This window comes from Myripristis murdjan, chromosome 12 (assembly GCF_902150065.1).
Source record: "Myripristis murdjan chromosome 12, fMyrMur1.1, whole genome shotgun sequence".
In the NCBI taxonomy this organism is placed as follows: Eukaryota; Metazoa; Chordata; class Actinopteri; order Holocentriformes; family Holocentridae; genus Myripristis; species Myripristis murdjan.
Genome location: NC_043991.1, coordinates 5941783 through 5969126, shown reverse-complemented (window position 1 = coordinate 5969126; position 27344 = coordinate 5941783). Strand labels below are relative to the sequence as shown.

At 40.0% G+C, this 27344-nt stretch overlaps 1 protein-coding gene across 4 annotated transcripts in view; it reads right to left on the bottom strand.

Annotated features, from left to right (window-relative positions):
• Window positions 1-3900: 3900 nt before the first annotated feature.
• hook3 (hook microtubule-tethering protein 3) overlaps window positions 3901-27344 on the bottom strand; it is a 52403-nt gene continuing 28959 nt past the window's right edge. Inside the window, exons 9-26 of one of the 4 annotated variants that reach the window (XM_030065023.1) lie at window positions 26373-26536; window positions 25395-25535; window positions 24663-24750; window positions 23551-23664; window positions 22738-22848; window positions 21745-21829; window positions 20677-20743; window positions 18220-18360; window positions 17307-17394; window positions 14654-14659; window positions 12990-13024; window positions 12700-12782; window positions 12362-12462; window positions 12128-12232; window positions 11391-11462; window positions 9811-9947; window positions 7646-7739; window positions 3901-5633 (exon numbers count right to left, since the gene is read on the bottom strand). In XM_030065023.1, coding sequence (XP_029920883.1) covers window positions 5493-5633; window positions 7646-7739; window positions 9811-9947; window positions 11391-11462; window positions 12128-12232; window positions 12362-12462; window positions 12700-12782; window positions 12990-13024; window positions 14654-14659; window positions 17307-17394; window positions 18220-18360; window positions 20677-20743; window positions 21745-21829; window positions 22738-22848; window positions 23551-23664; window positions 24663-24750; window positions 25395-25535; window positions 26373-26536 — 1773 coding nt within the window. In that variant the 3' untranslated portion in view covers window positions 3901-5492. Of the gene's footprint in view, window positions 5634-7645; window positions 7740-7772; window positions 9948-11390; window positions 11463-12127; window positions 12233-12361; window positions 12463-12699; window positions 12783-12989; window positions 13025-14653; window positions 14660-17306; window positions 17395-18219; window positions 18361-20676; window positions 20744-21744; window positions 21830-22737; window positions 22849-23550; window positions 23665-24662; window positions 24751-25394; window positions 25536-26372; window positions 26537-27344 lie in introns of those variants that run through there. The other 3 variants (XM_030065025.1, XM_030065024.1, XM_030065026.1) reach the window with 3 other exon arrangements.

The window sequence follows — 27344 nt, the reverse complement described above, 5'->3', positions numbered from 1 at the left end:
TGTGTCTCTGTGTGTGTGTGTGTATCAATGAGAGCCTTGTGTTATCATGCCCCCCCTCCGCTCCCGATCCCCCCAGCCTGATTGAAATGTAAATTGAACGTGTCATAAAGCCCATATTGTCAGCCAAACGCCAAGTTATGAAGAAATAATAACAGGCTCTTTCATTAGGGAGGTGACAGCTCTCGTTTGCTCTGATTTCCCTCTCGCTGGAAAGTTTCCATAATCGCTTCAATGTTGAGAAACAGAGCAGAGAGAAAAAAAAAAAAAAGAAGCTGGGAAGAATGACAACATTCTCCCTTAACATATTAACAACAATGTTATTGAACTGACAGCGTTTTTCTGTTTTTCTGCGTCTCCTTTTTCATTTTAATAACTTGCCGCTAGCTTTCTCTCAGCCGGCATGGGCAGGAGACAAAAAACGAAAAAATAAACTTTAAAAAATCGTGGCACATCAAATGATGCTAAAGTCAAACTAGTGGGGATTTTCGTTTTATTACAGGGTGACCAAATTCGAAGAAGACACTCAGGATTGGTGACATTTTGGGAATAAATTAAGAATTCGACTCTTTAAAGAGACTTTATGCTGTAGTTGGTGTTTCTGTCCCCCAGTTTGTCACAGTGACTGGCAGAAAAAGCAGTTTGTCCAGTGTATGCTGGTGAAAAAGAAATAAAAAAATTTAAAAAACAACTTAGCATTTATTCATAAATATCTTGAACACCTCCTGTATTATGTTGATATCATGTTGCATCACATAATTTATGAGCATATTATTGTATGTTATGAGTTTGTCCTGTAGGTGAATTTCTTGTGAAAAAAAAAAAAAAAAAAAATTCAAGCCACTTTTGCCACCAAAACTATTTGGTTAGGAAAAGCTTTAGGTTATGAAATGTTGGCCATCGTTCAGTCATATTTGCCAGCTGATCAGAGACAAAACCCTGGACGTCTTGCTTGATGCATGGAAGAAAAAAAAAATTATTACTTGAGCACCAAAATGCCCATCGTCTCTCAGCTGATGAGACCCTGCGTCACCTAAAACCTCCAGGATTTTGTCTGCGAACGGCCTTTGAGCTTCTCCGCTGAAGAGCCGCCGTCATCTGAGCCGCTCGAGCCGAGCAGTGCCTCCTTCTCCCAACGTAAAAACTCGCTCGCTAACGGTAGCTGCAGAAAACCACGGCTCTCGCTTGAAAATGGACTCAAACCGCGGCCTGGAAAAGCAACATCCTGTAATGCACTCGCTCTATCTGCAGCCTTGGTTTGCAGAAATAAAATCTCAACCTATTTTGTTTCCTGGCGACTGTATCAGGCCCTGCACACAGGGAAAAAATAAGTACTACTGCTACTACTACTACTAATAATAATAATGATGATGATGATGATGATGATGATGATATTTGCTCTTGACATAACATGCCTCCATAATGAAATACCTTCTGCCAACGTCTGTATGTTGGCCTGCGGTCGAGAGAAACCGAGCAGTCAGGCTGTTTTGTTTCTTCAGTCGCATCGATACTGAACTCCCAGCTGCCATTGCTGCTCCCTGCAGGGCCACCAGAGGGAGGAAGAGCGTCTGCATCCCGGCTGATTTCATAAACATGAGTCAGCGGCCCGAGGGTCGCTGGATAAATTTGTCAAAATGGGACGGCGGATTTATTGTGCAAACTTAATGTGGCCCACCTGGCTGGGATCTGCCCACGAAAACGACGAACCCTGGAATACAAAAATTGAAGAAACCATCTAACCTGCTGTGGGAAACCGTGTCGTTTGGGCCGACCGTGAGGGAATCCAAAACACAGAGGTGTGTTTTCACCGACACTGGAGCGTCCCTCCAGGGTCGGACTGTGCTACGACACGTCTAAAGGAAGTTCCCGAAGGCTGAGGACTGGGACAGAGAGAGAGAGAGGCAAAAAAAAGCTTTCAGGAATCAAGAATGGGACATTGACACCAGGAAGTTCCTGTGTCCACAGCCTCAAGGGGCGTCCCGGGTTTGTTTCCCATGGATGGCTGTGTGTAGTGTGTGTGTGTAGGGGGGTTTGAAGGTCAACACTCAGTATTCAGAGGAGAACAACCTGCAGTAACATGGAGGTCATAGAGCTGTTTAGTGCCGGCTAGATGTGCACTGGGTTTACTCCTCTATACATTTTAATGGGTGCTGGGTTAACAGGTGGAAAAACTGTAAATGATCAGAAAAGAGGCGGGCATGCTCTGTACATCCTCTACTACACCACCGGGCATTCATGGCACCAACTGAGGATAAATAAATAATAATAAAAAAATGCTTCAGAGAAAAAGAAACTCAAGGCCAATGTTACATGTGAAACTCCATTATTTATAATTATTATATTTATTTTTATTTTATTTTATTTTTTAATTAACCATATTTTATGAGTGTGCGTTGGTCTCCTAGTCCTTTTACTTCTTATTTTATGCTTATTTGTCAATCAAGATGTAAAGCACTTTGAATATCATGCATTTGTTTGAAAGGTGCTATATAAATAAAAACTGATTGATTGATTGATTGATTGATAGAACTGAATTTTGTGGAGTTTCATCCAAAGAAAATCGTGAACCGGGCTTGCATCATCGCTTGGATCGCTCCATGAGTTTGATGAAACAGCAAGAGTGAGTAAAATTGAATTTACAACCTGCAGCTGTTTGCATGAACGTCGCGCCGTGTTGACGTCGGCCTCAGTTTCACAAAACGGTGAGGAGTGAATGCATTCAAGGGAGCATGTGCGAAGTGCGAAAAATTTTTTTTTTTTATTACTAAAGCACTGAGGTTGTGCTGTGTGGTTATAAATAATGAGTATCAACATTTTAATACATTTAAAGATACCAAACCTCTTCATTACAGCGTCCATTTTCCATATCCATTTACCCCTATTGAACAAGGATGGAGGAAAAAAAACAAAAAAAACAAAAAAACAATTCAGTTACAAATCACAACTTTTGTTTGAGGATTTCTATATCTTACATACTAATCCTGAATCGATATTTTGTCCTTATTTTAGAAATATTTTTATTTTAGTCAAGGTGATGGGAAACATGCAACCGCCATGTGACCTGTTGGAACAAATATTCACTTATGGATCTCTAGCAATGCAATGTGGGAATTAATACCATCACAGGAAGAAAAGACAGGTGGAAAAGGCAGCTTCATGCCGCAGCTCCAAACTGTAAATCAAAAGTCGGGAATAATTTTGGCTTTTTTAATTTAGACGGTGAGTTTGAGACAGACTTGAGCGCTGCAGTATGAGCAGCCAAGTGTTGGCGGTAAAGTTTTACTGAGTTTCCCCTCTGGGATCAGTAAAGTATTTCAGATTCTGAATATGATCAACATGTGAACTTATATGGCCCCTGTTAGTGTAAAATTACTCTGGAAAAAATGCCATACATTTTTTTTTTTTTTTAAATTTTGCTGGTCTGTTTCTATTTTGAGGCCTGAAATAAACGTTACAAGCTCAAAGTAAATTTGACTGACATGCGTGTGATTAATTGTCTCTGGAAGTTTGATTCAGCCGTTTTCCATAGTCCAGTGATATTAAAAAAAAAAAAAAAAATCCCCAAATGAAACAAAGAAATCCAAAACTGCATAATATGGTAAAGTTGAATCTAAATTCTTAGAATGGCGATAACTACAGAACTGCAATACACATCAAACTGGCAAATATGGTGAATCTCATTAAATCGGGGGGGGGTTGTTGCTCCCTGTTGAGGCTTTTCCAGAATGTGCTGACTGGATGGGACACACAGCACCCCAGAGGCGCGCACACACAGTGCTGGGAGTGTGTGTGTGGTAGTAAAAAGGTACCACAAAGCTACATCAAGAAAAAAAAAGTGTAGAAAATATCGTGGCTTGATATAAAATCAGCCTTTGGAAACGACAAAACAGACTCTAAACCTGAGTTTTATACAAGCTTTATTTACAATTTAATTTCCAAGTTTTGCAGTTTAAGAAGCAGGTTTTTCTTTTTTTTTTTTTTTTATTAACAAGTGATGAGTAAAAAATACAGCAAACATTACACATTTAACCCTGCCCTGTTTTTCCCATTTACATTGATCTGAGCTGGCACTGATGACAAGACCTTTGTCATTTTCACCACATGGAGACAAGAGTTCCTCTCATCCTGGACAAACACAGCATTTATCTTCCTCTTTTTGTTGCATAACAACGGGCATGTAACAGTTTTTTGATCTAATATGAAAACTACACATCCACAGTAACAGTAACAGTATAAGCGGTGATATAATATTATAACACTCTTTAAAACAATCTTATAAAACTGCTGTACAAGCGGCAGAAGATTAAGCCAAAAAAGAAAGAGAAAAAATAAAATAAAATTGCATGACATGATTTAAATGTTACAAAATAAGACGATTATGACTGTAAAATAGGTTAAAATGAAAAAAGCCCTCAGTAAGCCCATCTAAAAAAAAAAAAAAGAAAGAAAACGGGGAAAAGGATGTTAAATTTACAGACAGTGGAAACTAAAAAAAGTAAAAAGAAATAAAAGTAGTAATTAAGAAAACCATCAATCATTTGATCTTAATCATTGTCCAAACAGAAAAAAAAACAACGTAGACTTCACTTCCCAAATGTTTCTGTCATGGATTTCTCTCTCATGAAACTGTTGTTCTGAAGTAAAGATCTGTGGAAAAATCACTGAAGTGTCCTGCCAAACCAACGTCAGCTCACACACAGGGAACTGCTGAGGCCTTAGCATTAATCAGTTTGCTCACTGATTAACTTATGACAGGCGAAATACACTGACAGGGATATTTTGCCCGTGTCCTCCAAATCTGTGCCTTAGGGTTCAGTCCCAACGGACTTGTGTGGAAGCACCAGCAGGAATTTCCATGAACATTAAAGGAACATTCCAGTGTTTTGGGAAAAATACTCCTTTCACCTCTGTGCGTCCAGAGGTTTGGTTCCTATGGGTAGCATTTTGCGTTAGCTTAGCATAAACACTCTAAGTGTATGGGAGTCATTAGCCTAGCTCCGTCAAAGTGAAAAAATAACCCTCACAGCAAATTCCAAGACATGTATTTCAAATACACATGATCCACTGTGTAAGTAAGACAACTTCGGAGTTGCTGAATGGATTTTTTTTTTCACTTTGACAGAGCTAGGCTAACGACTCCCATAGGCTTTAGGTGTTTATGCTAAGCTAACACCAAATGCTACCCATAGGAACTGAACCACTAACTGAGCCAAAATGTCAGAGTGATCCTTTAAGAGAAGAGGAGAAGAGAGCAGGAGGCTGAGAAGCAGAAAACAGGGGCAGGAGGATAAAAGAGAAAGAAGTTTGTGCATGTGTGTGTATGTTTGTGTGCGTGTGTGTGTGTGTGTGTGTTTGTGTGTGTGCGCTGCATTCAGAGGGCAGGTGCACGTCCTCCTCCGGCCTGTCTGGAGGGCACAGCACATACAGCACATGACACTGCAGAGGGTTGTTAGTGCTCATGCTGCTGGTGGGATGTTGGTTATTGACAGGGCTCAACTCAAGACAAAGTCATGCAAACGGCAGGCAGGCGGGGAGTTCATGCATCGCAGCTTCGGCTGAGCCAAGTCCGACCCATGCAACGCCAAAACCAGGCTTGCGCAGCTCACTGGCGTGACAGTCATGCAGTGACATTGCTGCCGAGGGAGGACAAGGAGATAGAGAGAAAGAGAAAGAGAGAGAAAGAGAGAGAGAGAGAGAGAGAGATACCAGTCAAACAGCAGGACTTTTATTTTTTTAGTCAGGTCTTGCAGTCCTGATCTCGACGGCACACAGCGAAGCAGCGAGGTTTAACCTAAGGGCTTCAAGTGAATAAGGGGTCGCTCATGATGCGCCACATAAAATCATGAAAAACGGAACAAAAGATGGATTAGAGGAAGGATGAGATTAGAACAGGCATTTCTATTCAAACTTAGAAGGATTAACACAGACAAGAGTGGTGGTGGTTAAGAGGAAACAGCAATACTGATAATGATAATAATGATAATAATATTAATAATGCACATCAGAAACTATGAGTGGTGCTTATCCCATCACCTTCAACGCAACTTGGATTTTTTTTTTTTTTTTTTTTTTTAAACCAAGACAGCGATCGAGTGAAATGGAAAATAAGTCCATGTGAACATGCTACATTGAACCCAACCCATCACTCGCCGACTGACTGGTATCACTTGATCAGAGAGGCTGCAAAACTAAAGTAACGTGGATCAAACATTATGGAGCATGTAAATTCAGAGCGAATGGCACATATGATGAAGACGACCTGATAAATGCTGGTAAAACTGAAACCATCTGAATCCGTTTCACTAATTCTCCGCTTTGTCCCACACTGGCTCGATGCTCAATGAGAAACATGGGAGCCGGTCTGGATGCTTCTGCAGCCACGAAACCACGACCTACCTACCTGTGCAACGACCTTCAACTGCATCTGCTTCAACACGTCACACACCGACAGAGTTTCAATCATGTCTTGGGAGTTAGACTCAAACATATAAAGTTATTGCTGCATTGTTTCCGACTGACAGTAACAAGTCGATATTAGAGATCATTTGGCCCAATAAACATTCTACACAAACTGAACACTTAACACACACACATACAATTACTACTATACATCATCCTATGCCCCTCTGTGTTTGTTGCTCACTACTTGTCTCACTCCACAGAAAAAAATGTGAAATATGACACTCAAGATCAACTTTCTGAAAATACCGTCCATTTTTTTTAAAAATACAATTCAAACACTGATGGTGTAACTCTTTATTTTACGAGTCCACAATTTCCTGGTTAAGTAGGAGGCACTGTGAATAGACAGTAATTTCTCTGAAACGTCTTAATAATACCCCTCCTAATTACCTCAACATTTTTCCTGTAATTTCTTGGAAATAACTCCACTGATTAATAATCACTTATAATATATTCCAATATCTCCCCAACATTTCCTGTAAGTTCTTTCATTTTTTTTTCTCCCAAAGATCCTTGATGGGCATATTTAGGCTGATATGGAAAACACACAGGAATTTGACAACCACATGAAAACAGTGAGGCTCCTGTTCTTACCTGTTTGTAAAGGGCGATGACTTTAAGCCCATGAGAGAAGAGGATCTGAAGGCTAACCTAATGCAGCATGCGGGCTAGTTTTTGTGCCACAGCTCAACAAGCCTTGTGCTCAGTGAAGGAAAAGAAGGTCCACCTGCAGACTTGATGTTTCACTTTAACAGCTGACGGCTGAGCCCAGCTATTAAAATGAACCGTGTCACCCACCGCCCATGTGATTTAGAACCATCATCCTTTTACACACATGATTTTAGCTAAATATCTTGGAAAAGTATTATCATCAAACAGAGAGGGAGTTAAACCGCCCTGGTGACTTCTGGTGGGTTGATTCCATACGTCCTTGATTCTATAGATTCTCCTATTTTTGTTAGTGAAGGAGCTTTGCCAGCAGCAAAACCTGTTGCCTCGCAGAGTAATCAATTTGTCTCATGTTAATATTAATATTAATATTACTAGATACATAGTAGCATTGCTTCTGTAGGAAACACTGCGTATTACGACTGGTTAATGGTGCTTTGGGAAAAAGTGTAATGGTTCCAAACATTTTCTGTCACCAAATGTGGGCATGATGGCTCTCTTGCTCTCTACTTACGAGCACTGTGCGCACAGTTGCTGTGCACGGCATGACGCAGCGGTAAGCCCTTTGTAAGCAGGCTCCAAACCTGTTCGAAAAGAAGCTCTGGATCCTACGATGTAAACAACAGATGAAGTCTGCAAAAGCAAAGGATAAAACGGATGGATGCAGATGATGAGTGTGTTGGGTTGATGCATGACATCCAGCCCAAAGCCTTTGTAAATTATGGTTCATCCTTTATAAATGGATTTAGTGTACATGACACTATTCACAACTGTTTTGGATAACAGATTTGATTTGCAGGGTGCACAACAATCTGGTGCTTTGTTTAAACCAGGGTTTTTTTTTAAGTGGATTGTACATATCAACAAGCAAACCCTTGAATAACCTTAAAATGGCAACAATATATGACATTTATCATTCAGGTTGTGTTATTAGCTGCAGCCAGCAGATGGGACAAAGCAAGAGCCGGTCCACTGGTGTGCTAATATATGATGCCTGGTAGTGAGACCATAACACAGTCCTGCAGAGCGTAGCAGACTGACAGGTTCATCCACTACTGGATTAACCACAACATGCATCCAAATACAGGGTTACACACCCAAAATATAGAGAAATCCTGGCGCGCTTGCAAGGAGAGCGTTTAATGCCTCAAGGGAATCTGTCGCCCAGAGCTCTAAGAAAATAACCTCAGGTTGACAGACTGGAACCACTGAAATGCCAAGATGGAGTGGTAGGACACACTTTTAAAGGCGGTAGAGCCTGGAGCGTCCCGGTGGCTCACTGTGTAGAGCAAGTACCACGTCAAACTGAGGCTAAGTCACAGCAGCCTGCGTTTGAATCTAACCCAGGCTGTTTGCTGTCTTTGCTGTCTCTCTCTACTGTGCCTGTCTAATAAAGCAGAGATACCCCAAAAAATGATCTTCGGAAAAAAATATTAGAGGTGTAAGGGGCTCAGGGTCAGAAATATTAATCTGTCACCTTTTTCCTTGTAGATTAATACAAGTAGCAAATGAACAACAGTTACTTATTTAACAAAAAAAAACAAACAAAAAAAACAACTTTAATTTACATCGTTGTTTTTCTTACAGCGTGTGCTGTAATTTATAAGTACTTTTGAGTAATATAATAGGCTGTTATTTCTCTAAGGTTGTGTGTAAACAGATGATGGTTATACATCAGCCTGAGCTCAGCCCTCAGGTATTCAAGTGAAGCACCAAGCCTGTGGCGAGAACTAAAACTCTCCTGTCACTGAGCGCAAAGCCTCTCGATCTGTGGTAACTGCCTCTGTAATAATCAACTGCTTTGGGGAAATATCAGAAGATACACACTAAATAATATTAGGGTAATTTACAACACCGTTCAGGGTACCAGAACAGAACTGATAATAAATCATAAACTGCTTACCAGGATATGGCAAATAAATACATGAATATAATGTTAAACATTGAAGTCATTTTCAAGAAATTTGGGGAGAACTAATAATAATTTTCAGAGACGTTACTGGCTACTTACCAGGAAATTGTGGACCTCTTAAAAATAAGTTGTTACCAGAAAAATTAAACACTAGTCTAAAGTAACAGGACTCAACCTCTAATGTGTTAACAGGTAGAGATGTGCATAAATACTGCATTAATAACAGGTAGACAGGTTTCTCACAATGAGAATGACAGTACGTTTTCAAGAGAACAGAAACTGTCGCCGCCCCAGGGTCCAGATTGCTTGCCGGTGGGAACACTCCTGCGGTGTGTCAAGGGTTTGTCACAGGGTGTGTGTTCAGGGGCTCAGGGGCTCAGTGTCGGGTGGGAGGGGGTGGTCAGAGGTCGGGGTGGTTAGTCAGACTTTACAACTATGTCTAGTGTTGGGAAATCGGAGGTGGGGGTTGGGGCGTGGAGAGGCCAAAAGTCTGACATCACAGGAGTCAAAGGAAAAATATGCTTTGTCAGGAAAAGAGTGGTTCAAGGTTCAAGGTTTTTGGGCAGCCTTGCCTGGCATCTCTACCTCACAAGTCTTTTTAAGGAGACACTAAAAGGAAAATAAATGGGCAGAATGCAGGAAAACAGGAACCTCCAATTAGACAAGAATTTTAATTGTGTGCCTCAAAAACCTGGCACATCCATCTAGGTTCGGGCGATGTGTAAGGTAGTTTGGCATAGTATTTTGTCAGCCCCGGTGCCCTCTACCTTGCGGTGGCTGGCTGGACGTGGCCTGGGTAGGAGCGCCGTGTGCTTGTGGCCTGTCGCTGCCGGGCCAGGAAAGACTGACCGGAGCCGGTGTTGGCCAGCCGGTCCTCAGCCGCCTTCTTCTGCAGAGACATGCCCTGGGAAGAGAAGGGGAGGAAGCTTAAAAAACAGAAAAATACACACACTTGTTCATCTGGCAAAAGGAATAAAAGGACAATGTACAGTCCAGTGTTCAAGATATATTACATGACAGTGAGCAGAATGAGATATAACAGTGTAATATGAAGCATAAATCCAAAAAACACACACGGCTTGTATATGGAGTGTGCTTTACAAGACTGCCACCAGGATGCCCACAATGTTAAGTGTCAAACTTTATGCCAGCAGGGAAAATAAAGCTTTTCCCCATCCAATATTACCCTGGCATACAGAGCAACAGAGGCATGACAGTGACAACAGAGAATGAGTTAAGTCAACATTATCTAATCCTCAAGCATGGAGGGAAAACAAAGATTAGTACTGATTTAACAAATCATGATCATGGCTCTTTACAAGCCATATCCACTAAATGCCTGTGACCAGTATCCATTAAGCTAATAAAAAGTCTACATTGCCCTCTAGTGGTCAAAATGACCTTGTGCACCCTGTAAAGCTTTGTTTTTTTAATCTCATCCCAGTCATGTTTATTAGCTTGTACTTTTGAATGATCTCTCCCCATGTTATGTCCCACAGGCCTGGGGCCATTGGCAGTACTGGGAGATTCCCTGGTGGCCTGACTGGCTGATTGGCCCACACTTTTCAGGTCAGTGTTGAGATTCAAAATGAAATACACAAAGAAACATGACGACTAGGCAGCCATATCAGTCTGATCTCTGGGCCTTTTTGCCCCCAGCAGCAGCCAGGCCAGCTGGCCCACTTCAACCCTGTGTTCCCCGGCCATGGACAGACTGAAAACAGCCGGACGAGTCACAAATCTGAGGTGTGGAGGAGATGTGCATTAACCCCCGTATTTCTACACATGTGCAGGGACAAGGCTACCATTCTAAAACATAGTGTATATGCTGTTAGTAACAACATTCACAGGCTTTATGAAAGTAGTACAAATTAAAGTCAGTCTTAAATTTGATTTTATTGCACAGCTCAACATGTATTTCTTGGTTTCACACTGGCTATGAATCATAACACTGGCTAATATTGTGATTAATTGGTTGGCTTTGATATGAGAGAGCATATGGCTACACATCCCACATTTTGGTGCTGTCTGGCTTTGGCTTCAGGAATTTCATGGGGTACCAAGTCTGAACTGAGTGTTTGCCTTTTTCATAATTTACTGTAGCCTGTTGCGTTGAGTGGCCTTGTGGTTTGGGTCTTTGGCCTGTAAAACTCTGTGAAACTGTGATTTTTGGGTGTAGTCTGAATGTGTGCATTGCTTATGTGTTTGACTCCGTTTCTTTTTTTCTTTTTCTTTTTCTTTTTTTTTTTACTAAGTAGGACCCTGTATGGACCTTGAAGTTTGCCATGATGAAAAAAAGAAAAAGCAAGTGAGTCACAGTTTCAGAGCAGAGTGTGTCCCCTCTTACCATGTTGTACCAGGCCGACACGATGAGTTTCTCCTCGTAGTCCCTCTGACTTCTCGTTTTGTCCATCTCTTTCTGTTTTGTGGAAACAACAAAACCCACATCATTTCAAGTAACAAACCAATATTTTAAACTATGTCACGGCATTAACCAAAATCCCAAAGAAGCAGCCACTGTGTTCGCCTCATTTTACATAGTTTTCCTACTAACCTCCAAATATCAATCAATCAGATGGCTAATTATTTAAATGAGTTGTAGCTGAAATGCAGAGCAAATCTTCTGATATCTGTTGGTTTTACTGATCAAGCGCTTGATTCCAAACCTCTGTGGTGTGAGAATTAAAAAATAATAATGCCAGTGTCTGAATGTATATATATATAAAAAAAATCAAATCACCTATATCAGAGTAATTTCCACAGCTATAGATTCACATTGCAGAGAGAAAAAAAAAAAAACTGCCACTGTTTCCCATGAGCAGTCTCATCACAGCTACAACAAAGTAAAAATTTTATATTACACATGCTTTGTTTTAGTGCTGCCTTGATACTGTGTACAAAATATGTCACTTGTCTGTGCCTTTTAGGGCCATATGTGCTTCTGGATATGAAAAAAAAAATATATAAAATAAATAAATAAATAAAATGAAAAAATAAATGAAAAAAAGCAAAACAACAAACAAAAAACAAACAAACAAACAAACAAAAAAACAGCACAGAGTCCTGGTTTGATGGGCTGATTACCTCCAGTGAGTGCAGCATCCTGTCCTTCTCCTGCAGCTGGTTCTTCAGGGCCTGGACCTCTGGACCTGAGCCCTGGTTCTGCTTGGGGTCGAGGGTCCGGATCACCTGGAGACGACACACACAATTTAACACACCGGCTGGGGGTTTCTGTTCATCTACGTCCATGTAGAAAACCAGAGTCTGCCAGTAGTTTATCTACAGGAGCTATAAAAATGAAGCAAACAATATACGTACGCTCTTGGCCTTTTCAAGGTATTTCTTATATCTCTCCTCCATTTGTTTCATGTCATCATCCTTTTTCTTCAAGGCATCCTCCAGCTCCTCCACTCGTTGGGCTGAGAGCAGAGAACACAAGAGAGAGCTCCTAAATGACTGTATTGATTTTTTTTTTTTTTTTTTGTCATTTTTTAATACTGAAACATGTTTTCATTTTCAAGTGCACTGTTTGTCTGTTTTTTTATTTGGTTTTGCACAATATGGCGTCTCAGCACCACACTGTAATTTCTGAAGTGTGTCAACAGCCTTCAGATGAATTTCACACATTCAGAATTGAACAGGGGCTTCAAACTCACAGGTAGCGTTGTATTTGGGCTCCATGTCGTCAATGAGGGCATTTTTCTTGAGCAACTCGTTGTTCAGCTCGCGCAGTTTTTCCCTGGTGGAGAACAGACATTTCAAAACAGAACACTCTTTTGTGGCCTAGTTCTATCAAACACTCCTTGCTTTAAAAGCTGTTCAGTATGTAACTACAACTGTGGACTTTACAGCTTAAAAAAAAAAAAAAAAATCAGGTTTAATGTTTGAATTAAATTAATTAAAACAAAATGCTATAGCAGTCATTAATACTAAAAACAAAACTTACATGTGTTCTTCATATTTCTTCTTCAGAATAGCAGACTGAAACAGAAATGACATAAACCTTAGCCTTCACAACATATTCAACCTCCATTAAGTCTTACAAAGTAAATATTCAAATGGCCACTCTGTTGGATTAATGTAGGGGCTGATATTGCAGCAGCAGCACATTGTAATCAATTTGATCTCTATAACTCATCTTTGTACCGGCAGCTGACTGTGTGTGCCACGCTCGCACCCAGAGCTGCTCGGCTCCACTCTACAGGGAATGGATTTTGTGGCTGAGTTGCATTTTGATTAGTGGAAAGCTAAATGGAAAATACATTAAGTAGAGCTCATGTCCAAAATAATGAGGACTGAGATTCAGAAGATCAATAAACAGAATATAACAACCAAATGCAAGTTGTAGCACCATCCCCAGCTGGTTTTAGGTTCTTACAGATCACAGGACCGTGATCTGTAAGAATGCTGCGCACTTCCCTTATCATCCAACAGAGGGCAGCGTATACAGCAGATCATGTTCAGAACACAGAGCTGTAATTTCAGGATGAACCAAATCAAAGATCTGGTGTGACTATAAAACAAATAAATCACCACAAAATCAATTTCAACACCAAAATTACTCAGTGTGTGATTTTATGCCTCATAGCCAAAGTCCAAACAGGTTTTTGGAGAACTGTTGTAAATAATCTTGTTTTTAGATTATATGAGAGGGATGTTTAAGCAGTGTCACTCTCAGTGTATCTGATATGGTAAAACAGCAAAATCATGTGAGCCCAGATAACTGCACAGTGCTGGAAACAAGATTACATGCTCAGATCGGCTCTAAACCAGAAGGCAACACCATGGAGACCTCGGGATCCTACATAAAGAAAACATCTGGCTGTAGAAGGGGAAAAGATGTCCCCGAGCTGATTAAAAATATCTCAAACTATCTATGAGGGAAAAGATACCTAAAGAATTTTGAAGAGGAAAACTAGCGTGAAAAAGGGGCTTTTAATTATTCCATGTGAAACAACTCAGCATAAGCAACTGCACAAACTGTAATAATGTGCATAAAATTGTGAAATGCAACAACCTCTTTGTAAGTAAGTTAATACGTTTTAGCATTAATGGGAGTAATTACAACAACAATATGTAAAGTATCAACTTTTTTGGTATATCACAATGTAAAAACATGTTATATAATGAAATAAGGAGCAAATTCTTGGTTAATATTGTAAATAAACTTGATGCCTTCTCCCCAATAGGACCAAGAACTTTTGCTATATGCAAGACTTTATGATCTGCAGGCATCAACAGAATGGCGAAACAGGACAGTTTTTTTTTTCTTGTGTGTATTGTTAATGCTAGTACTTTTTCAACAGCTACCGTTTTCATCAAATGGCATCATGATAAATTTGAAAAACAACTATCTTACCTATCTTTCTTTCATTATTCTCTCAAAATAAACACCTTGAGCTGAAAATAATAAATTTAAAATAATAGTAAATGCCAAAAGCAGTCACTAAGCAAAGTCACTAAGTTATGCACACTTATTACAGTAAATTTGAGTTGTTACACGTTTCAGGAAGCCTAAGAAAAAACACTAAAAACGTTAAGCTTAAAGGAAGATCAGCATTACTAATACTAACTCTAGGAGTTTGTTAGGCATCATCGAGTCATACTTACTATAGTCTGATTGCGGGAGCCCCGATTGAAAAGAAAGGGACAATAAATGATTTACTGAATGGAAACAGTCACAAACCTGCCAACCATGAGCATTTCTTTGAGCATCGCATCCATTTTAGAAACGGAGACAAACTGAGGCAGAGACAAACGGGCCATCTGATCATCAGGATGGATCAAGAGGGCCACACTGCACTTTATCTTGTGTTATAACATCCAATTATGCCAAAGAAATTTCAGAGAAATAAACAGGTGCACCATTCTGACATGATTTTTTTTTCTTTTCTTAATCATAAATACCTCGGTCAGGGATACTTAACTTCCATTAACTTCCAGGGGCCAGTTAATGAACCAACATTTATAAAATCCATCAGATAAAATGGATAGAGTAAAAAAAAAACACATATCTCTTCCTTTCTTTGAATTCTGTACTTTCAAATTTTGTTGTTTTGGGAAGGGATGGGTACGTGTTTGTGCCTGCTGTTGGCTGAATGATCACCTCTCCTTCTCATTGGCTGGTTGGCCTGTTACATCACAGTGCACAGGTTCACTACATGAGCCTACGCTTTGTGAAACATGTCACGTGGCCCATATGCGTGCCTCAAGTTGTTGGGACACTGAATATACCTTTTTAGCCTTTGCAGATCGAGAGATAAAGCCTTTTCCCATAGGTTTATGAATATCAAGATCAAAATCGCAGTATGCCTGGAAAATATTGCAACATGATATTTTGTCAATATCGTGCACTTCGACTGTTAATCTATCTGAATTTTCCTCTTATTTTGAAAGACAGCACCTCTGCTCTGGCTGCTTGGGAAAGAACACTGATGGTTGATAATAATTTGCAAGAACTGCACACAAAATGTAAACATGTTGGCAGGTATGCGACCAGGAACCCCCAGAAACCAACAAAAAAAAATGATTAGTGTTTTAGATAGGTTAGTCATGTAGCACATACAGTAGCAGCTGATGGGGAAAACGGTGATGAACAAGCATGCAAGCTCTCGCTCTCTCTCACACACACACACACACATACACATACGTTCTTGAGGGCTGTTTTAAAAGTTTCGATCCGCCCCTTCCTAATTACCACTTGTCCCTTTCCAAAGAGTAGTTTGAAGGAGACGGGGAATGAATGGAGGGTAAGATAAGTTGAAATTTGACACATTTGACAGACTTTTGCACTTCTTTTCATAGATCAGATATCAGTTGATTGCATCGGAATAAATTACTGTTACTGATTGACATGCAATTAATACTTGAGGATTCCATTTCTAAATCAAAATTGACCATTGAAAACATGTTTTTTTTTTATCTGGACAAATGGCCTGATCAATTTATATGTCAAAACATAATATTCATTTACTTCCTGTAGAAGTCACTGCTTGGTATCCACGACTGACAGGACACAAGGACAGGATTTAAACAGCTTCTCTCCCAGCTTCTCCCACTCTGTTTAGACAGCAGGTCATGGGGGAAAAGGAAGTAGCAGAAGACAGGCGGCTGAGTCATTTTTCAGAGTTTTGGGATGCACCCACGGTGATGCCATCCCAAACACTGCTACTACCTTGTAATGCCACTGATGACACGAGAGCCCTCAATCCAATCAGGTGCCTTCAACAAACAAGGCTCGCAGCCATCCCAAGAAAACTACAACCCCTCCAAAGCTACAACACACAGATCATCACACACACAAAAACATGGATGGCAAAAATGTTAATGTTAATGACAGCAAAGGTTAAATGTTAGGATGAGTTAGTTACGCATCACATAGCAGAATGTAAACAAAAGTGATTTTCATTGTTTCCTGTGCACTGAGACAAAAGCTAAGCAAACACATGCAGAAAAGGGTGTACTAAACAGATGCTCCTTTTACCTTCTCAGTGTGGTGGGTTAATTTTGTTCACAGCCACATTCATATTTGAATATGTAGCATTTTGACTCTGTTCACACTTGGTTTTAACATCCACTGCAGGTGACCCGATGACAAGTGGACAGCCCTAAGTACAGTCGTAAAAACGGCGTTCAGTGAGTCATGGAGACGCCCTAACTCAAACCATCTTCAGAGATGGGTTAGAGGTGGTTTGGGAGGCAATGGTCCGCAAAGTACTTGTAGTGTGAATGCCTATGTGTCGCAATGTGACCTCAAAGATAATGTGTGTTATGGATGGGCAATGTTGGGAAGATAGTGGCAGCATGGAATATAGAAGAGAAGAAGAAGCGGTGGGAGAAAGTTGGAGTTAAGGCGCAGAGGAATCAAAGTAAGAGAAGAAAGGAAAGAAGTAATTCTGAAGGGCCTGAGTCTGAAAACAAAACTGATCATCAGTCACTGGAGAAACATTTGAGATGCGTGATGAGGCCAGGTGTGAACAGCCATCGGTCTCAACTGTCCACCTGTGATTGGATCAACCCAGACGGATGTTAATACTATAATAATGTGAACAGGCCTCTTTTTTTCCCCCAGATGGCGGCTTTGCTGCAGAAACGTTGTTATAGTTGCTGTGGAAGGCTACAAATCGGGACCATATTTAGTCGCCAAGTACTCATATGATGGGATTTGTTTTTTGCAGCTGTTGCCAACATTTCAACCAGAGACAATGTCACACCTCCAACGTGAATCCATACAGGACCTCATGCATGGAGCTGCATTACTCACATCATCCGCCTTGGAGCCCTGTTCCTGAAGGTTTTTCTGAAGCTCCTCCACCTGAGACTGTCCCTCCATCAGACGCTGATTTATCAACCTTCATATGGTGCACAGATCAATAACATCAGTTTAAAACCACAGTTTGAATACAGCAATCAGTAAAGCACTACATGGGCAGTGGTGGATGAAAGGTCAAAGAAGCAAGCTTGAGGCTTTTACAACACATTATGTAATAATGCTACATTTTGTAATAACTTAAAAAATGTAATAACCCTTTCCTTCATTTTGTAATAAGTTGTCACATTTTGTAATAAAAACTTTGAATGCAAAATGTAATAAATGTTCCTACATTGTGTAGTAAAAGTATCTAGGATATGTCTACAGAGTGAGGGAGCGGCTGATCATATTATAAATGCTCCCCTCACTTTCCCATTACATTAACCTCCCTCCGTGGGAAGGGTCTGTTTCAGTGACTGCAAGTTACAGTTGGATACTCTTCAAAAAGTGAGCAATCAGCCTCAAGGGAGCAGAACACACATATATTTTAGAATTGTGCAATTTACTGCAATTTATTTAAGTAAATATTAAGTAAATAAGGTGTGGCACTTGATGTAAACATAGATAGCAGTAGTGACATGATATTACCTACAGCACTGAATTGTTATATATTTGTCCAAAAAAATGCAAATCATGCATTAGCCTATGTAATAACAACTGTGGTAAGTTTCTAAAAAATGTGGGAAATCTTATTATATTTTGCTTTGAAGATTTTTATTAAAAAAATGTGGGTGTTCTTACAAAATGAAGGCATCCTTGTTTTGGACAGTCAATATATGGCCTATCCACTTTTTACCCTTCAAGTTTTTTTTTTTTTTTTCTCCTGTTCCCCGGCGGCAAAGCTGCATGCTTTTTGTTCTCTGACCTGTTTTCTGTCTCCAGTTCGTTTTTTCTGCTGTTGGCGTCCTCCAGGAGACTCTGCAGCAAAGCGATCTTCTCGTTGTCGGAGCCTTCCTGGGCCAGCTTCAACATCTTGTTCTCGTGCTGAAGACGAATCAGGTGCTCCCTAAAAAAAGAGAGAACATGAAAGTGATATTTTACTGCAAATGGTAGAATATTTTAAGTACAAATATCTCCAAAGGTGTCAGAAATGACCTGTATGCATGTTCAAAGTTATACTTTTCTATGAGTAAAACTGTACATTTGTAGTTATCAATAATGAGAGCTGGGAGAAAGCTACATTGGAATTTAGGTGTTTTAAAGGGCAAATGAAGTGAAGGAGGCTGGAGTTATCCTGTGTGTGATTTCTTTCAAAAACAGAGGAAAAAAAGGCAAAGACAACAAAACAAATAAATTACCTGAAAATTAGTAAGAAATTAGTAAAAACTTAAAAAGAAATTGACCAGGAAATTTTAAAAAAGAGAACAATTACCAGAAAAAAAAAACGAAAAACAAAAAGAAATAAAGTGAATTTCATTAAGAAGGCGCAATAAGGATGGTGTGCTAATCTGACGCTGTTTGAAATTCTGTCAGTTTGATTTAAGTGTTTATAACACATTTGTCTACTTCAGATGTTAATCGTTCAGATTTATGAATCGTGTGAGGCTTTATTTATCAGTTCCAATATCCACCTACATCTTCAGCTATTCAAAACATAAGATAGTTTCTGTTTTTATGATGATGTCTTTAGAGCAGTCTGCCTTTTGAGTGCAGTTTTTTTTTTTTAGGGTGTGGTTGCTGACTGCTCGCCAACTGGAGAACTGGCTAAATGTTCCCAGACACACTCACAGCTGCTGGATAGGCCAGACTGGACTATAAGGCAAAGCAAGACGGCATAAGAGGGTCCTGTGTAGCTCATTAGGTAAAATATCTCACCCACAACACCAGAGGTGGAGGTTTGATTTGTTTGCAAGCATAGATTGGGAGAATAACAGTGTTTCCAGCTGTTGAACCCATTAAACAAAATTTCTTTAAAAAAAAAAAAAAAAAAAAGGAAAAAAAAATTTCCACACAAGATTTAATCCCTTATACAGATCAGATGCTCCTTATTTGGGCAACAGGTTGGATCTAAGGCAAGCATGTTACCTATAATCAGTCTCCCTCTCTTGAACAGAAAAGAGCTGAATGAACTGAGAATAAAGCAACAGAAGTTGACTTATTATCACTATCTTTTTCACACTGCCATCCTCTTTAGATATCTCACATCAAGTATCTCTCTTGCACAGCTTCCTTCCCTTCATCTTGAAAAATGTCTGTGGTTGCACAACATCACTCTGAAGCAACATACCCTTTTCATTACTCCACCGTTGCTGATAAAATAACATTGGGTTAGTCCTCATTAAAAAAAACCTTACCCTTGCATCAAGACCAAAGAAGCCCTTTTTCCACCAGTGAGTTTCAGTGACTTTATGATTCAGATCCCTCAAACAGATAAGGATTTAAGTGAAAATCCTAATTTACAAAAGTTATGTGCACCAGAATGTTACTGCAAAACAGCTGATTAGAAATCGGATATCTGGATCATATGTGCCACAGAGTGTACAAGCTTGTGAGCTCACTAAAACTACACACAGATTTTTACAAATAAACATTATTTAAATCCATGCTGACAGATTTTAGGAGTCTAGAAGTCAGACAAACAAGACACTTCAGTGCCAGACTGGCTGTCAGAAGGAAACGCTATTTCTTGGCTCACTTCTCGTGAAAACCTGGGCTGTTTAGGCTCACTAGAAACAGCCTAGCTTAACATAAAACATTCCCTGAGCTAATCCAAGCTGTACCACTCGCAGGCCGGGCAGGCTGTGCTGCCAGGAGGAAAGTAGCTCTCTTGGAAAGCAGCTGACGGGCTGATGTAACTTTCACATCTGGAGTCTAACTATTACATAACTCACTGTGCATACGTAGCCGGCTTTTTGGGCCCGTCTCATCTGCCTTAAAACAGCAGAGGGAGCAACAACAGGAAAAGCCTAGAGACCATCTGTCCACACGATATCAGTGTCAAACAGACATAAGGTCTGGGGAGGACAGGGCCCGGCTGAGTTTAAGATACTCAAACTTTCAGATTTTATTTGTTATCGATGTCGTGCCTTCTTGCAGTTAATGATGCAAGATGAAATACATCAAAAACTGCAACTATGTTCTGGCAGAGATTTGTTATGCATGGCTGATATGCCAACACAGGCATTTCTGGAGAACAAAACTGATGAATGTCCTGACACAGACAACAAGTTCACATCTCTTCCTTTTTATTAACTTTTTTGGTTTATGATGAAGTTTATGATTTTTTATAAATTGAAATTGCTAATTGTTGATAATAGTAATGATTTGTGGAAAGACAACTGCAGCCCAGGATAAACTTTGAATTAGTTTATTTCAGTCTTACCGTATCTCAGGGGTCGTGATCTCAGCAGCAAGCGAATCCGAGCCTTCACTGCTGAGCGGGAACAGACCTGCACCAACAGATAGCACCGTTATTAATGGGGAAACACAAACATGCAGGTACTGGAGCTTCTGGGTAGCAGATAAGTGTGTGTTCAAAATTACTCAAAATCTGCTGGAATTTAGCCTAGAAAAAGGTGGGAGGCAGCAGAGATACGGTGCAATAAATAAAAACTGCCAACCACATTCATAACCTAGACATGAGCACACAACATGTACCTTCTCCTCCACTGTGCTTTCACAGAGCTCAAAAAACATTTTTTTTTTCATCCAGGCAAAGCTTGAATAACTTGATCAAACAGGTGCTGAGCTCGCCCCGATTTTACTGGAAATGTCAGCGCACCAAGCAGTGACAGGCGCAGTAAACAAGTCTACAGCTGTCACTGCTTGGTAAAAGTCTGACTCAGCTACGATACTTCCATTCCTTTGGGCTAAATGACAGGTAGTTAAAAGTCAGTACCAATATGCATAAAAAAATGTAATGGAAAAAGTGAGAGTTGCGTTCGGAGTTGCTTTGTTCCTCTACCTTCAGCGGTGAGCAGATCACTGTGATAGACAAAAGGATAAATGTGTTCAACAGTTACAATTCCACCATCTAACTTCTCCTGAAATGACTCCCATTTACACAAAAAGTGTATTTAAAATCCACATGACACACTGTGTAAGTAACACAGCTTCAGAGTTGCTTTGAGGTTTATTTTTCCACTTTGACTGAGCTAGGCTAATGACTCCCAACATGAAATGCTATAAGAACTGAACCACTGAACACACAGAGGTGAAGATGGTATGAAATCATCTTGTCTCCGTTTGGATAAGGTGGTAAAAGGTATTTTGCCAAAAATGTTGGAGTATTCCTTTAAATAAAATCTAAGTGTGAAGCCTGGAGTGACAGTGATGAGAGATGTAGACAGTGCAGAATGAGCCAAAACCCCAAATTATTAAGTTCTTTCTACAGAGAGTGACATTACAAAATGGCAGAGCGGATGTAATGGATGTGGATGTGTAATATTACTTGACGTTAGCTGTCCTTCTTGGGCTTGAACGCAGTGCAGCTCCTCGATGGTTTCCTTCAAAGAGTCCCTCTCTGTCCTCATGCGCTAGAGAGAGGGAGCAAAGACAAAAGTGTGAACGTGTAATACAGAAATTAGTAACGCAAGGTCACAAGATTAGTAATATAGCGCTTTTGCCTTTTCCTGAACTTTGTCCCTGCTGCCCACTGTACACTCTGTCTGACCCTGAGTAAATCCTCTCAAAGCGAAACAATGGCTCTGTATCAAACAGGCTCCTGACTGGCTGCCTCTCGCTCGGCACAAAGCAGCAGCGTCTGCTTCGGAAAACTTTTCCTCCTCTTCCTCTGCCACCTGAATAGCTGACAAGCCGTGTTTAACTTGAGGATTGATATTAAAATGTCAAACATTCTAACAGTGTGTGTGTGTGTGTGTATGGGGTGTTTCGGTATGATCTTGTGTAATTTCTCTGTATTTCTGTGGTACAGACTGATGGCTTACAAAGTTGGCCTACGGTAAAGGAAGTTAATAGGTTTTACATGAGCACGTATGTGATTCTAATAACTAGAATAACAATGAAACAGGTAGGGTGGAATATTTCTATTAAAATGTATATTCATTATTTTGGCTGGTGATTATTATTCTTATTCAGAATATTTAATATATTATCCACAAACTGGACTGTCTTCTCTGCTTTCAATATATTTTTTCCTCTTTTTTCAGAGAGATCATTGCACCTTGTATGCTTTCATTAAATCAAGCCCATGCTAAAATCTTATTTTGACAGCAACGCTATGTTTGCCGTTACACAAACGTTACGTCTGGGTTGATGAATTTCTGTGATACACTGCAAGCTGTGTGCAAACAACGTATCTCCAGATATGTTTCTTCAGCTTGTTTTCCTATCATAGCACTACCTGACAAATATTAGTTCACTGAGGTGGCTCTGCAGTTATACTGGGTGATGCTATCACAAATGAAAAATGAATGGTGCATACATCTTTCTCTTTCTGGAGAGAGTCCACTTTCTCTTTCAGGCGTTTGTATTCAAACTCCATCTTGTCAGCCTTTTTGGACTCTTCAGAGAGTCTGTTCTGGAGTTCAACCACCTGTGCAGGAGAGGAGAGGAGTTCAAATGAGGAAATACAGCGCCCAAGTCTGGTGTCATTTTGTCAAGTGTGACTCTGCAGTTCCACCGGATCATGTGTAGTCCAAAAGCTGTGTAGAGAGCAGGAGTGGGATGTGCAATTTTGTGCTACACACAGCCTTACCAGCTATTATTCTTTGTTCCATGAAACAAAATACATCAGCTAACTTTTTTTTTTTTTTTTTTTTTTTGTCTTTCAGTTACTTTTTGTTGTGTCTGTTGCTACCAAAATGCCACTTGTTTGGGAAAGATGACTAAAATAACATCAGTGGCAGTTTGTTGTGATCAAGAAAATCTATTATATTAAAAGTAACTGAAGAATCAAAACTCACAAAGTTGATGGCGGAACCTCTGAAACAACATGTAGAATATTTCAACATAGCCTTTTTTTTTTTTTTAATTTCATACATATTTCGCAGGCATTTCAGATTAGATACCAAATGACAGAGATGCTAATGTATGGCATAAAAATGACGCAAAATAATGACTTGCACATGTGGTAAATTCATTTACCACATCTGGACACTATTTCTGCACTTGTTTTTTCATCTTTTTATCATGTTTGCATTGGTATTTCTTTTTTATTGCAATACAGCCACTTCCTTGGGGCCTACGTTTGTGTTCTGGGAGCAGTTCACGTGAAAGTCAACACAGCTTGGCTTACCTGACGCTTGTATGTCTCCACCTGGCCCTTCGTGGCATTGGCCTTCCGTAACTCCTCTTCCAGAGTCACTGTGTTCTGCATATACATAGTGTTTTTCTCCTCTAACAGCTTAACCTGCAGACACAGGGAGAGAGAGAGAGAGAGAGAGAGAAAGAAAGATTTTTTTTAGACATTTACATATAGTGTCAGCTTTGGCAAACTTCACACTCAGGAATGCATGTAAACAATTATTTACACATACTGGATTTGCCTTACATTTACCAATGAAATCATGGCTAAGAAAAGAAAATCAAATGCTCTGTTTATATGTGTGAAACATTGTTGGGTAAATGTAAGATATCAGCAGTGTACGGTTCAAGTGGTCCCAGTCATAATCAGCCAATATATGTTCTAAAAGGCTGACCATTGCATTGCCATTTCACATACCAGATCAAAAGTTGCAATTGTCACATGTCAGTCTGTTACCTGTTTGATTTTTCTACCTGAGATTGTTGTTTTAGTGGGCCACCTGCCTTCTATCATCTAAATATGCTGATACATCAAAGTATAAACTGACAGTAAATCAGATAACTGGTCAGTGTACCGTCTACAGATGGCATCTTTTTAAAAGTCACTGCATTTCCACTCGGTTCATTCAAGCAACTCGCAGCAACCTAGATCTTCATCTGAGCATCCATGAAGCTCTAGTGCACTTATACCATTCAGTTGTCTATGGATATTCTCATTTATCCAGGTCATCGTTCTCTTTGGGCAAAAAATGAATCGTAGGCAACTGGACTTGTATTTGTCTTAGGAAGATGTTTCGCCTCTTATCCAAGGGGCTTCATCAGTTCATGCGGGTGGACACTCCCACAGAGGTTAAATATCTGGACCTTACCCGACTGTCTTTGTCAGACTAGTGCGGACTAGAAAGACCGATGCGCATGAACTCATGAAGCCCCTTGGATAAGAGGCGAAACGTCTTCCTAAGACAAATACAAGTCCAGTTGCCTACGATTCATTTTTTGCCCAAAGAGTACCATTCAGGTGTTTTTTTTTTCGGTCTGTGCAGCGTCTGTTTAAAGTCTGTGTGTGGTGTGAGTTTGCTGTGTGTGTCTGTGTGATTGCATTACCTGTCTCCGTAGAACTCCCAGATCCTCCAGTTTCTTTTTGTAATATTCGACCATTCCCTCGAGCTTTGAGACTTTATCTGACGAGTGCCTGGACAGCGAGCGACAGAGATGATCAGTTTAATTAGCTGATACTACATTTGAACCGGCAACAACTTTATCATACTCTATACATTACTCTGTTTGTGTACTAAAGCCTACAGCAACAATAATCAATTAATTCTAAAGACAACATTGTACTTGTTATTGTATTAATTACAAGCAGCTATTCAGCAGTCATCATTTATCAAACCCACTACAGCGCCCCCTTTTGGCTAAATTGCATGAAATTTGGTACACATGAAAGGCCTTTCGAGGCACGGCTACCAAATAAAAAAATATATATTGATAATAATAACCAGATTCAAAATCAACCAATAGCATATGATTAATTAATGGATAAATATAACAGCATGAAAATATTAAGCACACGATAAAAATATACAGATTAGTGTTATTTTTGCTCTATGTCTATGTAAAAGTTGTTCTCTGGACAAGAATAATCATGTGATAATAATGATCACGTGAAATTTCATGTACAGTAGATATCATGTGTGACAGTAAAATTCCAACATAAAGCTTTTGATTTGCTGTGTTACCACAATTCCCATAAACAATGGATGGAGTCTTCAGTTAATAATAACTACTGATGCAATCTCAGTATTAGAGAGCCTGTAATTTGCTTCCTTGACTAACCTGAGCACGTCCATCTCATCCTTGAGGGACTGGGCTTCGTCGGCCAGTGATGTTAGCTCTTCATTCTGAGACCTGACATCCAAGAGCTCTTTCTCAAGTTCCTCACAGCGGATACGGTAGTCATCTTTTGCGGCTTCCAACCTAAAGGAATCACAAACATCACCCTTTCAGATCTGTCAAGATTCAGGAAGACAGCATTTTGAATAGCACACACAAACTCAGTCTGCCTGCCCCATCACAACAGATTTGCAGTTCTGTGCAACTCCAAGGCCTTTTCAAGCAGACACTCAGATTTGAGAGGTGTTCAATGTATTCCGCTGGTAGTTTGAGAGAAAATTAAGTACACTGATTACTTTAATAATACACTGTTTCATAGAGTATGTTCACACCAAGTGCCTTCTTGAACTGAAACAACTAAAATAAAACACCCGTCTTTTGTTCTGTAATTCCTTATATATTCATCAGAGGTAACGTTGAGATAGTTTCATCCTTTAACAACCACGTAGACTAGAAAGTTTGTATACTGTGTGTTTATTGTGTTTATCGTGTCTGTTTCCTTACCCGCTGTGTTTTCCTGCAAATGCACACATGTAAAAAGCCATTCAGAAATCAGAGTAATGGTTTGCATGGCTCAATAATCGGGTTTCTCCGGGAGAAATTAATCTGTTTAAACCAGATTTGTCTTAATCCTATACTCCCATTATGGAAAACAGCTGTACTTAAGTACAAGTAAAATTACTGACTCTAAAAAAAATACTCCAAAAAGCACAAATATACAAAAAAGCTACTCAGTTACAGTAATGTGAGCAAATGTAATTAGTTACTTCAGCCTCTGGTTTGTATCAGGGGCTAGAGTTAATGGAGGGTTAAATTAACTTGGAATAGAAGTGGGTGTGATATCTGCAGCCTTTGGCCTTGCTGAGGTCTCTCCATCATGACTGATCCATTACTCCGTTCCTCTAACACATCATCCCTTACCTGAACGTCTCTTCTTGTAGTTGCTCCAGCTGTGTCTGCAGCTGGAGGTGTCTACGTCCCGCAGGGCTGTTCACGTCCTCTATGGAGTCAGACTGGTTAAGTCTCTCCATGAGGACTTGGTTTTCTGCAAGCAAGCTGCTCTTTTCCTCCTGCAGGGCTGCCACCTGTAGGAAGATAGGTGACCAAGAGAGGAATGGCAGAGAGGGATGAAAGGGAACGGGGAGGGAGAAATGAATGGAAACAGGGAGAGAAAATAGAAAAATGAGGAAGAAGAAAGAAAGATGAGAGAAAGCCAGGGGACCAACAGGGTGAGGAATTGGGGCAGAATAGAAAAGGGGAGCAATGATGAACAGGGAGAGGAAAAGAAATGGAGCAGAGGACAAAGGTTGAGGAAAAAAATGGAGTCAGGAGTAAGGGAAGGAGGGGGTGGAAGAGGATGGCATGAGGGTGCAGAGAAAAAAAAGGAAAGGAAGATAAAGAAGTTAGGAGGGGGAAGAGCAAGGGGAGCAGACAGAGCAAGAGAGAATAAAGAAAAGAAAGTATGAGTTAATGAGTGACACCTCGTTGGATAATCTTTTTAAAAAAAACTGAAATTTACACACATTTTAACATCATAAAATCCATCAGGTAAACACAATCACTGTGGTATCCAGTTGGGTATTAAAGCAAGCAACACATCAAAAACACTTCAACAAGGCAAACCAACAAACTCTGACATAGCCAACGGGGCTACATGCGGTTTGATGTGGCCTTCTCAATGTGATGGGCAGGGTAGCAAAGCAGCAGCCGTTTTTTTCGTTTTGTTTTGTTTTGGGAATTTTTTTTTTTTTTCATTTGGTCTAATTATGGAATACAAACCCATTACGGGTGCGTTTGACACAGGCACCTTAAAAAAAGCATAAAAACAAACATTTTTCAGCAGGCTCCCAAATTATCTAAAGGACAATTCTAGTTCTAACTCTGCTTCAGTTC